This window comes from Hippoglossus hippoglossus, chromosome 3 (genome assembly GCF_009819705.1).
Source record: "Hippoglossus hippoglossus isolate fHipHip1 chromosome 3, fHipHip1.pri, whole genome shotgun sequence".
Lineage (NCBI taxonomy): Eukaryota > Metazoa > Chordata > Actinopteri > Pleuronectiformes > Pleuronectidae > Hippoglossus > Hippoglossus hippoglossus.
In genome coordinates, this window is record NC_047153.1 from 21,943,550 (window position 1) to 21,962,856 (window position 19,307).

Consider the following 19,307-nt stretch of genomic DNA (forward strand, 5'->3'; position numbering starts at 1 on the left):
AGACACTTACCGCACAGGAACAATGTGTGTAAATGTGTGTGGAGCTCCGAGTGCATGCATACGCACATGCATGAATACACATGTGTACGTCTGTGTGTGTTCATGTATGACTGAGAGAGAAAGAGACTGTGGGCATGTTTTTATGTCCCTATGGGGACTTCAACCTGAATACACACCAGCCCATGGGGACTCATATCAACGTGGGGACACAAATTGAGGTTTAGAGGTAGGTTTTGGTTTGGGTTAGGTTAAGGGTTAAGGGAATGCATTATGACAATGAGAGTCACCCTCAGGATACTGAAACAAGTTTGCGTGTATGTGTGTGCGTGTTTGCGCGCACTCTGAGGTTGACAGAGACGATGAGAGTAAAGAAAATGGTATATACAGAAGCAGTGTACACATACTCCCTCACAGACAAGCAGAAAGAAGCTCATTTTATTGCAAATGTCGGGAACAGTGTGGGTGTTTATATGAGTGTGTGTCAGCGCGTGGAAAAGTTTAAACTGCATTTCAGTTAACTTTGCCTGTCACTGATTTAGACAGAGATTGTCAGCCTGTACCTTACAGCTATATACTATATATTAGACAGAACAGAACTTTCTTTGTAAGTGGGACATTATGGAGCAACAATACATTATATAGTGCACAGTTATAGAGTACACAGGATGATTCCTGTCAAAGATTTTCAGGTTGAATCAGAAGTGTATATAACTTATAATGCCTGTGAATTAGACACACTATTTGCCATTGATACCGCAAATAAAGAAGATGGAAAAGGTGACTGACTAATTTGAGGTGCATAGATGTTTTTCTCTGGGCACATCTGTGGCTGTAAACAATCCTTCAGCCTTCCTCTTCCTTAACAGCGGCCTATTTACACATTTCCTGTGTATCGTCAGACCCCTGTCACCTCCCTCCCAGCACAATGCATTAGTTAGTGTGTTTCCCTACGACCCCCTGCTGTGTTCGTCTCTCTTCTGATGCTTTGTGCATGTGTATGCAGGGAAGATACAGGGCTTTCTGAGACATCCTCGCCTCTGTATGCTAAGGCCTGTGTAAGCTGCAGTAATACTTCTTTACTGATAGCTCCGCTCACACACACACACACACACACACACACACTGCAGCCCTATACACTCCCCTGGTTTAATCTATTACCATTTTTATGTGGCTCAAATATTCAGGCCGTGTTAACCAATGCATCATTATGAGGCGTATAACTGCGAAAGCCAAAGGAATTATAGGCTTAAATAAATTATGTGCTACGATAGTGCAAGTTTTATGAGTTACAACTATTCTTTAAATAATAATAATAAAAGAAGAATTTCCTGGAAGCGGGGTGGTGTGAGAAAATGATTCCTCTTGTTACAGCCCACCTTTAACTGCACATATATCTTAGGCTACTCACACTATAACATGTCTTTACAATCATCTCACACACATTAGATGAACTGATGGGTTCATTTGTGGTTGTGTTCTTGTTTTTCTTTTTTTTTTTTTGCTCCTTGCATCGCTAGCCATCATTTCCCTGGGTGTCCTACTTGTGTTTCCTTAATGTATCTCAAATCATTTCTATTGAGCATACTCATGTGCTGTGACAGAAAACACGATGCCCAAGCACACGCAACACAACATACATGCAGTGATGTATTGTGTATTTGCAATGTAATATGTAGCCCACATGGTCACTATACATCACCTCTGATGTCGTGTGAGTAGGTGTATTTGATTCCATTCGGCAGATGGATCCAATTGTCCGGGTTGATATTGGGTTGTGACAGAAAGCAATCTAATGGCAGACTCATTGATGATGATGAGTTCTGTTCCATTGCGCTGAGATCCAGTCCAATTTCAAAAGCAAATTCAGCCATTCATCTTCCAAATAATTGTGGCACTTTATCAATTGCTCCCAGTCTTTTATCTATCACTTCGATTGATGTGATCATTTTCACAAACAGCCTTCTGTGCTAATGGTGTCTTGGAACACACTTGCAGGGTTGCGTGCGTGCGTGTGTGTGTGTGTTACCGCTGCTATGTGTCTAAAGGCATCTCGGCGCAAGCATCTCAGCTTGTGAGTGTGTGTATATGTGCATGAATGTGTGTGCAAGTGAGTAAGTATGTATTAGTGTGTATGCATTTACTTGGTCATCCACATGCATCTGTGTATAATAACAGTCCTCTGATGCTCATTACAACAATCCATCTTCTGTTTTATTATCATTATTATTATTTTATTTCCGTGTTCATTCTGCTGTGTGTATTTATGAAACCATTTAACTATGGTTGTGTGTTTTTGAGTGTGTTTGATGAGCATCTTCATGGTTGTGCCTTTTATTACTATCAGCAGCCTGTGTGTGTGTGTGTGTATGCGGTCTATTGTTCTTTTGCATGTGTAGTCACATGCATGACACATTTGTTATATGTGCCTCATATTATCAGCAGTCGGTCTATGCCCTGAGATTTCACCTCAAACCTATTAAAATCAGTATTCATACGTGTAATGTTAATCGGCTCACATGTTAGTGTTTTTTTTGGCTCCCTGGAAATACCCCAAACTAAGATCTGAAGTGTTTATAACAATCATCAAGATTTCCCAAAAACCCTTATCACATTTTCTAAGTGAAAATGAATGAGTTTAACAACAGATAAAAGATACATATTTAATTTGTAACAGTGTATCCTGTGAAAATTGGTTTAGATAAGTAAACTGTTGTTTTATATTTTAATAACCTTTGGAACCTAATTATCTTTCTTTACATTGAACACCACCAGGTTCCACCATCTCCTGGTAATCTGCACATGCATCTGCTTTAAAGAGAAAGGAGAGACAATGCAATGACTCCCTCTCTCAGGTCAACACATGAATGTTATTAACTCAACACTACCTACACTATGTGCGTCTGACACTTGTGTAATGTTTGTACACTTATTACAGTTCAGCTTGCTGTGATCCTACAGGGAGTTGTGTTGTGTTATGTTCATACCAGGTTGATATGTGATGTGATGCACAGGTTCGCTAATGTACTGTGATGTAGCTTCATTACAGTATGTGAGTGTATGTGTTATTGATACTGCACAATTATTTGCCGTGCTGAAAGCCTGTGTGTGTTTATTTGTGTGTGCATGTGCACCAAGATCATCATTTAGATTACATTAATATCTGCAGTGTCTGAGTGTTCATGGTAATGTGAAAATGATTGTGATATCTAGCAAATTAAGTACTTCATTTTGTAGTCTTACAATGATTGTTCTTGAAAATTACAATTTTATAAAAGATATTGTTTTTCTTCATACTGTGCCTTTTTATTAGTGAAAAAAAAAGAGTTGAATCCAATCAAAAACAAACTCATCCACTTCCCTGACCCAACAAATGTTAAAACTTTAAACAAGGCAAATTAACCATCTAGTAAAGGACAAAAACAATCTGTTCACCATATGTATATTATCAATTCTCGATTCATGTCGAGATTATAGATATATACAGTAGACTATCAAGCAACACTTTATTAAACTGCCACATTTTTTTACAGAATGTTTAGAGTGACAGTATGGTTAACATATTATAGTAATCAAGCCAAGTCATCCCTCCAAGCTAAAGTGCGCTAACTGCGCTGCAAATGGTTCGGAAATGTGCACAATTTTTGCTGACACAGAATATCAAACGGAAGCCAAAGACTGCTCTCCCTCAGACTCACCCTGGATCCAGGTCGTAGATCGTTTCACCAAGTGGTCAAGTCAACTTGACGTAGTGGAATGATTTTACCCCAGAGAGCAATGTGAAAGTGATGAGCACTCACTCTGCAGCTACTTCTAATAAAAATAAAGGTTCAACTTGAACAATCCTAGTCGACTGAGCGGGTTCGGACTGATGATTTGATTTGACTCTTAGACTCTCAGGTGACAGCACTACTACTACACTTCTCCATATGTACATCGCAAAAACGACAGCAACAAACATGTGAATTTGAATCACAGTTCAGGCCTTAAAAAACATTTTGATCAGGTCAGAAGTGGACAGCTCTAAGTTCAGATGTGAATGCATTTTTGCTGCGTGAACACAAGTGAGTTCTGGGCCACATTGAAGGACTGCCTCTTCAGCCAACGTCCTCTAACCCGTTAGTTTCATAATGAACCTAAAATATTTTCACACCTCTGTGTTTCCCATACACTGGTTTATTTGTTGCCACCACCAGTTCTTGTCATGATGGCTGCTGACCATGGACTATGGTTACAAGACTGCTTGATATACAATATTTCTACTCAGATACCATTACTGACAATAATCCATCAATTAATTTACATACCATTATAATACAAACTGTTTATTCTAATCAATGCAGCAAATACTCTTATCTTTCTGATGTTCTCCATTACACGTGGCATCTATTGCACTTCTGTCCGTCCTGGGAGAGGGATCCCTCACATGTGGCTCTCTCTGAGGTGTCTACGTTCTTTTTACCCTGTTAAAAGGGTTTTTTAGTAGTTTTTCCTTACTCTTGTTGAGGGTTAAGGGCAGAGGATGTCACACCTTGTTAAAGCCCTGTGAGATAAATTGTGATTTGTGAATATGGGCTATACAAATAAAATTTGATTGATTGATTGACCACCACAAAATTAACAGTGGCCGCCACAAATTGATATAAAATGTTTTCACTATTTAAATCTTATTTTAATGTAGAGCTGTATGTGTACACATTCTTTAAATGCTACTCTATGCCCGTTTCATATTTGCTTTTCAGGGTTTCCTTTTGCATTTGTGCAGGCCATTTTGGTTTGTTTGTCAGCGTGTATGTGTGTCTGCTCTGGGCCTTCAGAGCCCGATTGCTGGATGTTGTCATTGCCCACAGCAGAGCGAGTCCAGCTCCATTCTCGCCTTTGCTCTGTGCTCTATGATTGCTCACCTCTGACTCATCTCATCAGCGCTGTGGTGTGTACTGGCTGCGGCGCAGACCTGGCCGGCGGGGGTTTGAGAGGAGCAGAGCAGGACATAGACTCTCATAAATCTGATAGATGCATGGCATGTCATTACCTTCCACTTATTATTATTCTCCCACTCCTCTTTGTACTGTGAGCCACTTTGGCTGTTTTTCTGGCCCGACTCAGAAACATTTGTACTGTGGCTGCGCGGAGTGATAGATGCTCCCGGGGAGGTACCAGGTTATTCGCTGCTATTCCTATTCTGGTGTTTTGTTTGTGTGCAGGGCTCGAGTGCGGACATTTTATCCTCTATGCAAACTGTGTGCGTTATTATCAACTTGGATTTTTTTGCCTTTGGAAAGATCTTCAAGTTCACAGTCTCTCATCCAAAATCTCCCGTTATAAAAGAGTTTACATGACAGTTTGAATATCACTTCACAAAGTTATAGATAATAAATGCTGGACAGTAAGAGCACTTATTTCATAGATGCATGGGGACATTAATATGCTTTACAGGCTCTACATGAAAAGATAATTAAGTACTTCATAAATACTTCAATATCCCTCTTCAATATGTTAAGACTGAAGATAACTATATGTGTAAGAGTGGCTGTTATATCATAGCATGCAAAATGAAAAGGAAAACTTAAAGCGAAGCTGAAACTCTGCCGCCTTTTTTCTTAATCGCTGAGCCTCTCCTCTTGTATTCATTATATCTCCCTTCTCTATTCCTCTATCTTACACTTGCTTGCTGCTCCTTCCATATTCCACCACTTCCTTTGCCGCTTTTCTCTCATTTTCAAATGCACAAATATGTACCACACACACACACACACACACAGCCCTGGTATGGTGTCCCTGCGGCCCCAGAGCAAGAGAGAGAGAGACAGAGAGAGAGGGGAGAGCAGCAGTCGCCTCACAAGAGCAGACCTCATAAAACACCCTGTCACTTTGACTAATTTGTTAGTCTTGTCTCACTGTGTCGAATCGTCACCCCCTCCTTCCCCCGATGCACCTCCACCCCCGACTCCCCCTGTCCTTCTTTCCATCCACCCCATATCCACAGGAAGAAGAGGGAGGGCGATGGGGAGGGGGAAAAAGAGGAAGTGGGGGGGAGCAATAAATGTAATGTAGTGTGCTGCCCATTGGTTGCAGTGATCTGCACAGCAATCCATCTACACTCAGAGGAAGAACAGAGGCTTTATGGAGCAGAGGATAACATGATGGCTCGATTTCTCATCCACTCTGTCTGAAACTGTCCCACCTCAAGAGGAGTCCTGCTGGGCGCCGGTGGAGTAAGAATAAAAATAGAAGGGGGGATTGGGCTATTATGAATGTCGGCTGGGCAGAGGTCCCCAAGACAAGGTTGGGTTGGACCAGACTAAACAGGGCAGGGTGGTATGGACTGGTTCAGAGACTCAAACATAGATTTACAGAGATAAATTAAAACCCAACGATTAAAAAACGAAAATGGGACAGAGAACCCAGAGACAAAATACAAGCACAGAGATGATCTTCTACAAACTGCAGCATCATTCCAGGAAATACTGTGCCAGCCGTATACGACCAAACTTTTTTTGCCGCTGCTGCCCGCCTCCCCTTTCCGACCCGACCCAAAGTACCTAGTCTTTAAATAGGAGCTTGGGCTCAGAGCTAAAAATAGGCAGCGTTTCACCGCCAGCCACCCTCTGCTGAGCTGTCAGCACCCCTTCTCCCTCTTCTTCTCCTCGCAGCGAGGCAGACACAGCCCTCCTCCCTGTGTTTTCAAGGGAGACAGGCAAGTGTATGATCACTCCGACTATAACCCGTCTCCTCCCAACACACGCGGCAGGCTCGACCTCTCCCGACTCGCTGGCCTCACAGGAAAGCCGCTGTGAACTTGCACACCAATTTAAGAGAAAGACTTGTTCCCGCTGCGCTGCTCTGGACCTGTTTCTTTTCCGTACAGAAATGAGGCGCAGGATGTCCTGACATGTGAGCGATTGGTGATGGAGGCAGTAGTCTGGGCTGGCACAGCACAGGCTGGCAGGATCTGGGGGTCTCGCCAGCAAGATAATTGTACGATAATTGTATTTTCAAAAGAAATTCCCCTTTATTCAAATTAAATAAGAGATAACATTACCTAAACAGATTATCATTGTAATCGAGACATTTTGTCCTGTTTGTATTTACTATTCTCCTTTCAGTGGGGCTAGTATGACATAAACTGATATGAAATAAATAAAGCACTCTGTTAATACTCACCCTCTTAGTTAGTATTGACAGAAATGCCAAATCCATTCAATGAAACAGTCAAATGCTTCCTAAACCTCTAAAGACACTTCACAGAGGTCAGGGCATTTACATGTATTGTGATTCTGTAATGGGTAAAGGTCAGGCTCTATCCTAACATCTCCTTTAGGAATGAGGTTCCCCTGTTTCAGACTTTATTGGCTCTTCAAGAAAAGTCAGTGTGCATTAAATATCTTTTATAGCACTTAAAAGGCTGTAAATGGCATCAACAGCTCCAATGAATTCAATGACGGCGAAACTACAGAATGATAAGAGGCATCAAACAATAGATGGCTTATCAACAGAATAGTACCCGATGACTTGGAAAACCGAATGGTATTTGATGTGTGGGATGAAACGAGAGGAAGTCAGATGAAATAACTGCAAAGAGGAAATAATTAACTTGTCTTTTCATTGACTCATTTGTTTGTATAATTTCACTGTTAGAGCTTCGGGATACAACTGTCAAGTGCACATATATGTATCATGGACATTTTAAGACTTAAATGTTCACTATTTGCACAACATAACAGAAGTGACTCACAACCACAGAGTCCAGTATATAAAATATCCTCTCTCTTCATCCACATCAAAAATGACTCTTACAATAAGGCAAGAGCTGTGTGTAGCATTACCTTCTTAATCAAATGCATTTTGAAGCCTGCATTAAATTCCCAATTTTCTTAAGTCACAATAGAGATTGATCTGTAGCTGTAAAAAAACAGAAAAACAGAAGTGTTTCTGTAAAATGTTAAATTGGCGACTTAAGAAAGAGTAGGTGGTAAAGATTTGTTTTAGAACCAAAAAATTCCCACATTTCTCCAGAGAAAGTCATGCAAGTATTAGGTTTTATTTAAGGGAATTGTCAGTTTTTGCAGGGCTCAAAAGAGACTAATGCTCAATCACAGTTTTGGCAGTATAGCACATTTGTTGTTTGGATGAAGCCAAAACTAAATTAGTTTAACTTCATTAACTTCCTAAATAAAACAAAGGAAAGCAGACAATGAGACTTTTACTGTAGAAATTCAAAACATCTCTTTCCCAATAAAACCATGCTTTATTGTAAGAGCAAAATTGGTGATTTTATATATAGACACTATATATTTGTGCGTTTGCCTCTGCATTTACTAGGCAAGACTATTTTCCTACTTAGACAAACTGGTCTAGACTCTTCCCCTCTTTTCGTGAGCCATATTCTTCATGTGCCACTGTGATTGGCACAGCTGTTTAAAAGTTATGAGATGAGTAATGTGACTGGCTGAAAAGGTAATGATTCATCACCAAAGCCTCCTATTAATACCCCACTTCACCCTGCGTGGATGCTCACTGAAGAGCAAAAATAGCAGGTGCGCCCGGATACACCTTCATTGTGCATCATGTGCACATGACACGACACTTACAGGGATCATTGCAAATTAATAAATATATGTGTGTGTGTTCCTACAATTTTTATATCATATTCCTTTGGCTCTTTTTCTGAGTGACTTGACATTTATTCAACCTGCAGCATTTAAAGGACTTATTGTGTGTTTGTGCTCATGTTACCAAACATCTACTCAGACGACTTCAGAATTCTGTGTGTTTCTGGTATTGGTTTTTTGTGGTGCACCAATCATTACAATATAACCTGCGTGCTAACTTGTCAGAGTTGATAAGGATGTGTGTAAAATGAAAATATGAAATAACAAGAATGGCACTAGTAGTCCTCTAAATATGCGTGATTTGTTTCATCAACATCCATGAATTATTCCCTGGAAAATCTGTAAAAACGTTGAAAAACACCTTATCTCACTATGTTAAAGGGAGTGAAAAAAAAATCCTGTATCCATCCAGGTTCTTCCCTGACCCATGCCGCATCCTTCCCCCAAGTTTCATGGTAATCTGTTGAATTGATTGTGTAAATTCCCTTACAAACAAACAGACAGGGGTAAAATCCTAACCTCCTTGTCGGAGGTTATAATCCTAAAGTTGGATGGTCGCATGCTTGCATACGTTTCCCAACAGGTTCAGCAGACTAAATAGAAGTTAACAACTGAGATAAATGTTATAAATGTACAGATCAGAATGGAAATTTATTATGTAATTTATTCATCAATTCAGATTTTGGAAGGGCGTTCATATTCGCACTGGATGCTAGTCATCTAGCAAGAAAGTGTTCGAGTTACAGTGAAAGTGACTCTAGAGTGGGGTAAGAGTATCAGTGCTCACCTTTTAGTCGTGCTTGTGAGGGAACATTTTTCTGTATTTAGAGGCTCTGATAGATAGCATTTCTCCTTGCTTGCTTTGCGAGCAGTGACATTCACACAGCATGGTCAAACGCGGTCAAAGGCCAGCAGTGTCCTTGTCCTTCTTCCCCTCCACTGCACTATTATCAATCACACGCACTGGCAAAAGACATATGGACTTGAACACACGCACGCACGCACGCGCGCGCACACACACACACACACACACACACACACACACACACACACACACACACACACACACACACACACACACACACACACACACACACACACACACACACACACACACACACACACACAGCTCAATGCTCTGAAACTTACACACAGAGTCCTTTGCTGGAAATTGTGAGCAAGTTTCTCTCTTCCACACTGTTGGTTCTCCACCCCTCCGTGACTTCAGCTGACTTTTATTCATCATAACAGAATGAAAAATATAGATTCGCTCCTGGAGATTAGAACAAAGAAAAAAAATGAACGTATAGACATAAAGGAAGTAGAGCATGAAAGAGGGGGAAATATAGAGAGGAAAAAAAAGTGAGGGAAAGAAAAAGAAAGATAGAAAAGGGGAGAGATGAGGAGAAAGAGAGATGGCCTCTCTAAGTGCAGCAGCACACAGGCACAGAGCTGAGAGAGCCTAGGCAAGACAGCATGAGCTGCCTATTTGTCAGCATTGATCAACCCATTAAGGGGCTGTGGTGGGAAGCATATTGGTTTTGGAGGCCAAAGGGGCAGAGAGAGACAAAGATAAAGCAAGACGGGGGGGTGGTGTTGAACTCCTTTCAGCCTCGGCAGCCACACGTCTACAGGATGAAAAAGCCTGTAGTCTTCCTCGCCGATGTCTATGCAGTTCATTCCGCTGTGGTCCGACGGGCAGGTAGTAGATGTCATTTGTCTCACAGCGTCTCTTGAGGCTCCACTGTATGTGCTATCTTAGCTTTCTGCTGCTGCGATGCTAATAAGGAAGTAGCTTCTCAGACAGACCGAATGTCACTTGCCCTCTTGCTCGATGTGTGTGCATGTACGTCTGTGTGCAAAGGGTGGGTGGTGGGGGTGGGTCCTGGCCTTAGGGGAAAGTGGGCTGCCTCTTCGCCCAGCCTCTGATGAATTCATATAATTAACTCTGCCTTGATCTGTTGGCTAATCCTGCACTCAGTAATAAGGGATTAAAATGTCACCTAAGCCACCTGCTGTTATTGAGCCCCAAGACTTTTTGTGCCTCTGTGTGTGTATGTGTGTGAGAGAGAGAGTGAGAGAGGGAGAGTAAAGTAGTACAACTAAAGTCAACATCAAGATTTCTGTGCAATAAACTTGAGAGCTAGAAACATCCCCTCTGTTAGCGCAAGAGAATATATGTAGAGGACACAATAAAAGTAGCTCAGAGCAGCAGACGACATAACTGCTGCCATATGTGTAGGTGTGCCACTCACAGCTCCGAAGTCTGGCATCGAGCTGAACTTCATAATTTGGCAGGAAGATGGAGCAAAAGTTACAGCAGACTCGCTCTGAAAACTCATTGTCACAGTCACCGAAAAGGGACATGAAAGTGGGACACGCTAGAAGGTGGGAGTTGAGAAATCTTTTTTCTTCCTCCCTTCTCACTATGACCTCCTTGGACCAAGTAAAGAAAAAAAGAACAAGAAAGAAATGAGTGCCAATTGGTTGGCGAACAGCCCACAGACCGACGGCCAGCTCGCCACGTCTGCCTGCCGGTCAGCTCCGCTCGGTTGCTTAGCAACCCCAAGTGTACTTTTGGGTTGTCTAATGACTCTAGCTGCTGCAGTGGCTCAGGGGCTACTAATGAAGCCTCCTGACCAATCACTGGCGTTTAAGACCTGGATGCTGACTGATCACTGGGCAGGGATCTTGGGACTACCCTAAACCTCTTATGCGAGACAAATTCTGCCCCCGACCTGAGCTGCTGCACTCAAACACACACACACACACACACACACACACACACACACACATAAATACACACTTTTGTAATGTGTGTAGGCACAGCATCTTAACTTACTGCTTAGAATGCTCCAACTGACCTAATTTGCTCTACCACACACCGACATACATCAATGCTGAACCTCACCTGAACTTTACCTAAGACTCACATGTAAATAATATTCAATGTAATATTGATGGCTGTTATACACAGATAAATCATTAGAGAGGGTTCTAGTCTGGATTCACACTATAAACACAACCCAACAGGACTTCATATTCACTCCATCCCCCAGAGCCAGTGAGCCAGACAGAGCTGCCGAAACATCTGGAATCAAGGTCCCCCTTGAGAACATAAGGAAATTTTCTCTTTCAAGCCTTTTTGTTTGGGCTTGAAAGAAGTAAGTCACCTCTACTTTCCTTTTAATTAAATGTAATAACAGTTAAAGGATTGACAAATATGTCAGAGTAGCGCTGTTAGTGTTGATGGATGATGTTTATTCAGAGTGACTGGCAGTGCGTCAGCAGGTCAGCGACATTCTCAGCGATACTTTATCTCATCTGACACTGACAGCTGCAGAAACTGAGTATATGACCTTTGTATTTCTGCGCATGTGGAGGATGGTCATTCTGACAAAGCAACGTACCCTGCGACATTGCAACGTGAAGACTATTTTAAGCAAGATGTGATTTGACAGTATTTATTTTGTTTGTTAGCATCTGCACACTGTCAACGTTGTGCACCAAACCACAGTAGATCAATTTGTCTAAGCTTTTACGTAATATTACCTTAGAAACTACAGCTAGCATATACGTGTGGAGATGTATTTGCAGGTCCATTGTATGGGTGCTATTGCCCCTGAGTCAGTGTGTGTGTGTGTGTGTGTGTGTGTGTGTGTGTGTGTGTGTGTGTGTGTGTGGCTTCATGTGCTTGTCTTTGTAATGCGTCCGTCATTTCTCAAAGCTTTGTTCCAGTGTCACAGCATATTGCCAGCTGAGTACTTTGTGTCCCCAGGGTATCACCATGTATACGCTTGTCTATACATGTCCACCAGTCTTAGTTCTATATTTGGCCATGGTCCATGCTCATGTCAACTGCTGTCAAGTGCTGCGTTGCCTGAGGGCCCAACACCCACTTTGCTTCTCGAGTGGACAGATCTGAGTGGGCAGTACCGTGTGCCATTCACTGGCAAATCACATGATGGAGCTGTCCACATGGCCTAGTTAGAAAGATGGGCCCAATGCCCACTGAACCCAGAAGATCACAATGCCAAGTATGACAAAAGTGGCTAGCTTCAATAAGCAAGGGTCTTCTTTAAGGGTTGCTCTTAACACTCACCCATTTCACAGAGGTGAGATGGAATATCATACCTGTTTCAGATAAGGTACAAAAGTGACTCTTTTCTGTTTTCATGTTAAAACTCTGGTAAGTGAGAAAAAATTAAAAACCATCGTCAGGGGAGCAAAACGATTTTTTTTATATTCAAGGCAGGCAGTTTTTAAAAGGGTTCTTTTTTATATTAGCTTGGCATCCCTTTGCTTTCACCTCAATATGAAATGGATCTTCAAAGGTTGTTTATCGATTCCCTACTGTTAACCTTTCACAAGCTGTTTCAAAGCTATACGCTGTTTGGTGGTGCAGAGTGGGGTTGGCTGACCACACCAGTGGGACATTGGTTGTGAGTTTCCAAAGAGATTCTGTGTATAGAGAGGCAAGAGAGGTCGAAGTGATGGAGTCAGAGAAAGAGGAATTACTGTGGGTCAGGGATGAGCAGAATGTTCGGTGGTGACTGGGAGTCTGGAGCCAGGAGGGGACAGGAAGAGCAAGGGCCAGCCAGAAAGGACCTTTCCCTGTGGGGCTGGGAGTGGCTGATGTAATGGCATTAATCTCCAAGTGCCATCTGACACCCAGTGTGGCTCCGTCATTGAAAAGTGCTAATTCTGCTGAACTGTGAGGGGAATTCAGGCATCTCTAGAGCCAGTGCCCTGGATTAATTAAACACGCTGGCATGGAGCACTGCACAGATTTATCTTTTTTTACGACACTGTCACTGTTTGATTTTTGTGTTTAGCCCACAGAGCTGGACAAACTCAGAACATTAGCACTAGGAACACTGCCACGTATCACTTGTTCTCTTCCCACTTCACACATTGCAGCAGTTGCTCCTATCGTTGCGTACTAACCAGGGATTTCCCTTCTCTTCCTTCTGTCCTCTTCTCTCTCCAGATGAACCGGCCCATCCAGGTGAAGCCAGCCGACAGCGAAGGACGAGGAGGTAATTAACCTTCTCCTGGTCTCTGTTGCACACCCTCCTTAAAAACACGCAAACACATGCACGCAAACACCGGAATGCACTGGAGTAGCACACGTGCAATCCTTAATATTCTGCTCTCACTGGAGACACACTGGGAGTTAGCAGAGTAGCCTGTAATATAGGTCACTTGCTTCTATTGACTTCCCATCTGTGCCAGCAGAGGGGCTGTCTCAGGTTCACAGTCACTGGGAGCAGTTCAAAGACAAGACAGAGACATGGAGAGAGAGAGGATGGACACGAATGCCGAAGGATTTCCACAGAGTGATTGTAAAGTCTGCTTACAGTTTAGAGGCTGTGGAACACACACACACACACACAAACAGCTCAGACTATCATGTTGGAGATACTATCAATCTATCAATGTAAGGAATCTTATGATAAATATATCAATTTATTGGTCTCTAAATAAAGGGAGGAGACAGTTCAAGTCTTTCTAAGTGTGACATGTCATGATTTAAGGAGTTTGAAACTTCTTTGTGCTGCATATGGTTTCTGTTTTACAATGAATTCATCTTTTTACACAGCCGGTTTCACGACTCTTAAATCAACGACTGTCAATCAATGTTACCACAGTATCGGCCTTCCAACTTACCTGACTATCTAGCTACTGATCTTAATGTAATGAAACAGTACTAGTTTATTGAGTAATATTTATTTATTATATTTTATATTAATTATATATTTATATAATTGATTTGTTATGGGATTTGTGAAAAGAAAGGAACTCAAAAAAGAGATCTGTATCACGTTATGTTATTTGAGGGGAAGGTAATTTTTCTTTGTCCTCCTGTTTGGAATTGTTTTTGGATTACACTGGAATCAACTATAATATATAATATATAATAAAACCTTTAGCTAATATCCTAATTATCTGCTTCAATATTGGCATATTACACTGGGATTAAAACTTGAAATCACAAAATTTCAAATTTAAATTGAAACAGCTCAAAGTTAACGAAGTAAGATTCAGGGTTATTCAGTTTTTGGTGAAAGACTTTTAGTCCAATTCAATTGAAATACAGTTTTTACATGTTTATCATTATTTATATGTATTAATTAGTTAAATTGGCTACATTAGACTGGAATGCAAATTATGCTCTACTCTAAAAAGTTATCCTGTACATTTAAAAGCACCAGTCATCACATTAAATTATGTGATTTTACTGTGACACTGTGCAGATGCTCTTGCGCTGCCTCCTCCCTCCATCTTTAGTCTGACTGGCATGGTGATTGACCACATCATTCTGAAGCCATTTGTGACTAACATCACTGAGGTTAATGCAGATTAAGCCACGCAAAGATTTACATGGCTGGAATTGGATCTAATTGGACCGGTCTGTGTCTGCCCTGTGCTTGCATTTCAGAGTGGTGATTTAGACCGCCTAGGTCAGATTAGACTGAGCCACTTTGCTGATTTATGTGGTCAAGTGTGAATCAGATGGCCCATTTCTATTGCCACACACACCCCGATGTAGATCTTTTTTTGTCATGGCGGCACTTTAATTAACGGCCATCTGAAAACAGGCAAAGTCTGACCGACAAGGCCTGGGCGAGAGCCAATCGGCATTCTCACCAAGATAAATTGGATCTCTGGGCTTAAGAGAGGAGGATGGATGGGTCCCAATATCAATTACTACTCTTTTTTCAGTAGAAAGAGAAAGGAGATGAACAGGCAGTGTGAATGAAATACAGAGGGCTCTTAGGCAAGCACAGCCCCTGCTTGTCTGTCAGATGAACTTTCTCTATGGGAGGACAGGATAGGACAAAGCACAGAATGAAATAAGACCAAGCAGACAGGCCCCAACAGAGATATTGAACGTTAATGGCAACAGGAAGTCAGCAGACAGGCTAGGGAAGTAAACCACAGTCGCGGCTGACAATGAAATGAGATTTACTATGAAGGCCTGTGGTTAAAAGGAAAATAGACAGCCCAGCCAGGGCTGACTTAAGGAGGGGAAGTTGAAAGGGATTCATCCTTGGAGCGATGAGGACCAGTCAGGTGCACCAATCCCAGTGGGGATTCTGGATGGTCAAATCCAGGGTTGTACTGGGACATTTACACCGTACATTTATCACTACCAAGACGTCAGCAATTATCTGTCATGGGAACTTGTAAAGAGGTCTCCATTACGTGCCAGCAAAGGCATTAGGGCCCATTACTCCATTTGGAGACTCCAGTAGCCCTTCTTTTGTTCACGGTCCCTGAGAGACATCCTCTCCCTGGGGATACGTGAGTGTCAAGAGAAGACGTAAAACCAGAGCTCAGAAAATGACTAGGGGGGCCTGGCACCACAGAAAACCTGCCACTCGGCAGCCATTGTGGCTTACAGAGCTGATTCTCTGGCTGTCTATTAGAATGACTCATGGCTTATTTTATTTTTTTCTTGGATTATCAAGAAAGAATGGTGCATGGGAGGGGAGCTTCACAGCCTTTAAATCTATTTTTGTTCCTTCAGTCAACTGACCTCCTCCCCACAATGTCTGCATTTATCTGATGAGCTTAAGCACCACTTCTTTTCTGCCCAGTTCGATCAAACAATGAATTCAACTCAGACATACTGAGCCACAATGGAGTCATGGGTCCTTTGCTCACTTACTCTGTGGTCAATGCAGGAACAGAGAAAACTATTTATACTCTTGAAACTCAAGCAATCTGCCTCAATCCAAGGGGAACAGAGGAAAAGAAGACATGTTATACTCTCCTTTTCTCTGTTGTTTTCCTTCTATCCCCCCGTCTTTCTCTCACTGGTATTGCAGTGCAAAGGAAGAGATGAAGCGAGTGATAGAAAGAGAGGTGGGGATTCTGTACAAGGCCCGTGGAGGAATGCGAGAGGGGTGAGAGATGGAAGACAAAAAGAGTGAGAGTGGTAGAGATGACAGGATGAGAAAGTTAACGGAGGGTGATGGAGGCAGCTGAGTGAATCTCAGCAGTAAATCATCTCAGAGCCGCCCCGTCCCTATCTCCTCCTAGCCTCGCCAGGAATCTTTTTCCCCCTGACCTTGTCTGCCGCTGTGTCTGTGAAGAAAAGATGGGGCCAGATTATCTATGATTGGAGATGGCCATTATCTAAACACAATCTTGGAGCCAGGTCCCACTCCTCTAGCGACTGCTGTGAGACTGGAGACCACACTGATGAGAAGAGAGATGATGGGTGAGCCCGCAACACCCTCTCCCTTTATTAACTCTGATAAGATGGTTTCAACACTCTCTTGAAATGCCCAGAAACCAACCATCAACATCGACTTTTTCACAGTGTGCCACTCACAGTGCATTTGTCCAGACTTCTTATGCTGGTCTACTTGTTTATTAGCTCGCCTATTTTGTTTTATTGGATACTTATACAGTGCCAGCAGCACTGCAATCCCTGCATTTGAAAGTCAGCAGCCCTGTGTGAGCCTTTTTTAATATCTTGTCCATGCCTTTTGTCTGTCTGGCAGAGGGGAGTCATTGTGAATGGGTCGTGTTTGTCCTTGCCAACCTGCTGCTCTTCAGAAGGTTGACCCCAGGCGGGCAGTGGAGAGATTGACAGGACCTTGTAATGTTGTGCACTGTGCTGTCATGCCCCACCCCAGCAGGTAGGGAAGAGTGAGGGCTGCTGGCTGGCTCAGTCTGGCAGGCCACAGGGGAGGGACTGTCTGGAGGCACCTCACGCCCACAGAGGTGCACGCTTCACTTTACATGCAAATGAAGCCAAAAGATCCCTCTGTGCCTCTGGACTCGGTGGTGCAAAACTCTGAAAAGTCAAGAGGAACCCTGGCAGCAGTTGATACGAGTGTGTTGGGAAACACACTGAGACACACTGAGACATGGAGACACATGGACACACAAAAGGATACAGGGGTATCCAACACAGACCATTGCAGCATATTAATTTAAATAGCTCGTTTTTAATGAGCCTAGCCATTAGAGAAGATGTTTCCATAATAGAGATTTCCTGGTACAATTGTTCCTTTCCTATTACCAATTCCGACACCTGGACTTTGCATATCGGTCGATACAGAGTACAGATCCGATATCAGTGCATTTAGATAAAACAATTATATTTAGATATAAAAATGTATGCGAACATTTTTTCGACAGTATCAGAGGCAATTCCAATGCTGGTATTGGCATTAGAACATCTCTAGTTTCCAATGTAGAAAAAACACCTGTTAAATAATCTGGAGATAAACCGCAACAGGAACTCTTTTACATGTTTCCTCAGTAGTTCTGTGTTACTTTTTGTTCATGCATACCAGAAGGTTGAAAGACCCCCCCTCCCTCTCCCTTGTGTAAATGGATGTGATAGCTCTAGACGTATGAGTAATGCATTTACAAACACGATGCCTGTATCCCCTCATCGTGCCTGATACACTGACAATTTGAATATTTGTTCTCCTCTGATTATTCCATTTACCACCTCACTATACTGGATAATCCACTTGCATACATCAGATTGGGACCAGCAGCAGAAAGGTTTAGCGTGTGGCTGCACAGCATTTTCACAGGGATGAGGTCTAATTACTTCTGTTAGCTGGGTAGGAACTAAACATGAGTTCGATGTAGAATGGGGCTTATTAAGCGGTGGGAAATTGGAGCGTAAAGGCAAAGGGAATGCTTGGGGTTTGAGAAGTACAGCTGAACATACGTCATGAATCTTGTTTTACAATAATCTCACTACATTATTTTACACTTTCTACATTAACTGCTTTAACACTGCACTTGAACCATGCATATTAACACTGAATTATACATCAAGTTTGAGCATTTTTAAATAAAAAAATTACACCATTTAAGGGAAAAAAAGAGTTTGATTATTCAGTAACCCTTATAAATACTCTATACCAAGCAATGGTGTTATCAATAGTATATTAAAATGATTGTCATCCATTTTTGCATTTGTTCTAAAAAAGTAAGAACAAGAAAAAAGTTTATATGAATGCAAACAGATAATAATTGTAGCATGAATAAGTCCACGATACTGAAGCAATGTATGAATGTTAGCAAACCCTGCCTCTCTGGTGCATCTGCTAACACTAGCTGGTACAATAAGAGCTGCAGAGATCATGAATTACTTTCCTGAATACATTCCTGAGCATCAAACTGCCTTCTCGAATCTTCATTCTGCCATTTCTACTGACTTTGTTCATATCAAATAATGTAAAGTTAAGAAAAAATCCATAAAACTTCTGCATTGTTATAAAATACTCAAATGAGTGAAATTGACTGTGCAGGTATTCTCTCTCTTTACCAATTCCCATGCTAAGAAAAGGTGGAGCACAATTATTGTTATGTTAACTCATGGTTACACATCAGCCACTTTTTATTTTGAGGTAAATGCCTCCATTTGTATTGATGTAGTTTCTTTATACTCTATTTGGAAAGCCATTTATACCTTTCAGTCATTTTTATCATTCATTACCATTACAGCAAATAATTGTCTCCCAATCACTATAATAACTACCCTATTATTTAGTTTTAGTAGTGATTGCTTGTTTAACAAATGATTAATCAATTCATTTATGGTTTTCAGCACTATTTCCTTGCACAAAAAAGTTTCCTGTGAATAAATGAGGCTTGCAGGAGATACATTATTCTCAAGTTATTTGGGAAAGGAACATTAAGTCTGTTCTTTTAAGG

General features: G+C 41.8%; 1 protein-coding gene and 1 long non-coding RNA gene across 12 annotated transcripts in view; one reads left to right on the top strand and one right to left on the bottom strand.

Annotated features, from left to right (window-relative positions):
- The window catches only part of si:dkey-205h23.2 (CUGBP Elav-like family member 4), a 135,438-nt gene that overhangs the window by 77,967 nt on the left and 38,164 nt on the right, over positions 1–19,307 (top strand). For all 11 annotated transcript variants that reach the window (XR_004613515.1, XR_004613514.1, XM_034581788.1 and 8 more), the window contains one exon: positions 13,600–13,648. Coding sequence is in view for 9 of the 11 variants with exons in the window: in XM_034581788.1 (XP_034437679.1) it covers positions 13,600–13,648 (49 nt within the window). In the remaining 2 variants the exon portion in view is untranslated. The remainder of the gene's footprint in view (positions 1–13,599; positions 13,649–19,307) is intronic.
- Positions 1–19,307, bottom strand: part of LOC117759591 — a 53,636-nt gene that overhangs the window by 19,486 nt on the left and 14,843 nt on the right. The gene's annotated exons all lie outside the window — the stretch shown is intronic.